We start from the raw sequence: 1,583 nt of genomic DNA, 5'->3' as shown, positions 1-1,583 counted from the left end.
CTATAATTCTTAGAATATTCAGTGTGAATGAGGCTTAGAGATCATGAAGTCCAGCTCTGTCACACTTCAGATGAGATTATTGAGGGCCAGAGTGGCTGGTGACACAGGGACACAGCTGTGGCCGCAGAGTTAAAGTTAGAATCAAGGCCAGAGTCCAAGTCCCTGTCTCCAAGCTCAGTCTTCTTTCCTCTATAGACCATTCAGGATCCCTTAGCTAGCTCACCCTTGTGCTAAGGCAAGTCCTCTCTTTCTAATACTGGAGATTTGTACTATGGATACGTGGGGGTGAAAAGCAAGAGGGACTAGCCCCTCATTAGCGGTCTTTGTTAGAGGACAATCTGCTTCTCAGCATTGTCCTCATCCTCTTTTCTAAAACTGCTTGAACCCTGACCCACGCATCCCTGAGGACCCCCAACACTGTGTCATTCTTCAGAGTATATATAAAGAGGTTGAGGAATGGAGCCACAACACTGCTCAGTACTGAAGGGACCTTGTTGATGTCCAGATTTTCTTTCCGGGAGGGAGTCATATAGATAAACACTGTGATGCCACCAGAAATCACGACAGTAGTCAGGTGAGAAGTACAAGTGTTAAAGGCCTTCTTCCTTCCACTTGCAGAAGGGATGCGCACTATAGTCAAAATGATGTACGTGTAGGAATAGGCCACAAGAACTATGCAGCAGGGGATGACCGTGGATGAAAGCATAAAATCCATCAGCTCAATGGCTGTGGTGTCTGCACAGGCCAGGGCCAGCAAGGGGCCACTGTCACAGAAGAAGTGGTTAATGATGTTGGAGTCACAGAAGGGCAGCTGGGAGATGAGGATGGTTGGAAAGAGCACAGATAGGAAGCCTCCCACCCAAGAGAACACGACAGTCCCAATGCAGACAGGAGGTCTCATGATGGTGCCGCACTGCAGGGGGTAGCAGATGGCGGCATAGCGGTCATATGACATGACTGTCAGCAGAAGAAACTCTACTGTGCCCAGAAAGAAATAGAAATAGCACTGGGTGATACACCCAGCAAAGAGATGGTTTTATCACCAGATATTAAGTTGGCCAACACTTGTGGAGAAATGACTGCCGTGAAGAGGATGTCCAGGACAGAGAGGTTGCACAGGAAGAAGTACATGGGGATGTGGACGCAGGAGTAGGACAACACGATGGAGATGATGAGCAGGTTCCCCAGGAGCGTCAGCAGGAACGTGGGGAGCAGCAGCACCAGGAACAGCAGCTCCACCTGCCTGCTGAGAGGAAATCCCAGCAAAATAAACTCCGACACCATCGCAGTCTGATTCTCCATGGGCGGGGGGGCCTGGCTCAATTCCTCTAATGGAACAAAGGGAGATAATACTTAGGAGACTGTTCAGTGTATGGAGCCCCATGTCTGTTCACGAGAAGAATGTGGACATAGAATGCGTTAATCCAAATTAGATATGTAATCCAAATTTAACTTGTTTTAAATTATTTGCCTATCATGTCGGAATTTTTTTTTAAACGATAATGTTCACTGTTAGCAAGGGTGCCTGCCTTGAGACCTACACTGTCACACAGTTCATGCGAGCTTTCTAAAAAGTAATTTAG

General features: G+C 47.5%; 1 protein-coding gene across 1 annotated transcript; it reads right to left on the bottom strand.

Annotated features, from left to right (window-relative positions):
* Positions 1-313: 313 nt before the first annotated feature.
* Positions 314-1,342, bottom strand: OR6J1 (olfactory receptor family 6 subfamily J member 1). The gene is given in 2 exon segments (XM_014780358.2): positions 314-1,029; positions 1,032-1,342. Coding segments are annotated over 2 exon segments (987 nt in total). The 5' UTR covers positions 1,303-1,342.
* Between the last annotated feature and the right edge of the window lie 241 nt (positions 1,343-1,583).

Source organism: Ceratotherium simum, chromosome 3 (assembly GCF_057802395.1).
Source record: "Ceratotherium simum simum isolate JZ-2026a chromosome 3, ASM5780239v1, whole genome shotgun sequence".
Lineage (NCBI taxonomy): Eukaryota > Metazoa > Chordata > Mammalia > Perissodactyla > Rhinocerotidae > Ceratotherium > Ceratotherium simum.
Note: the sequence above shows the minus strand (reverse complement) of the source record. Positions and strands in the feature narration are given on the sequence as shown.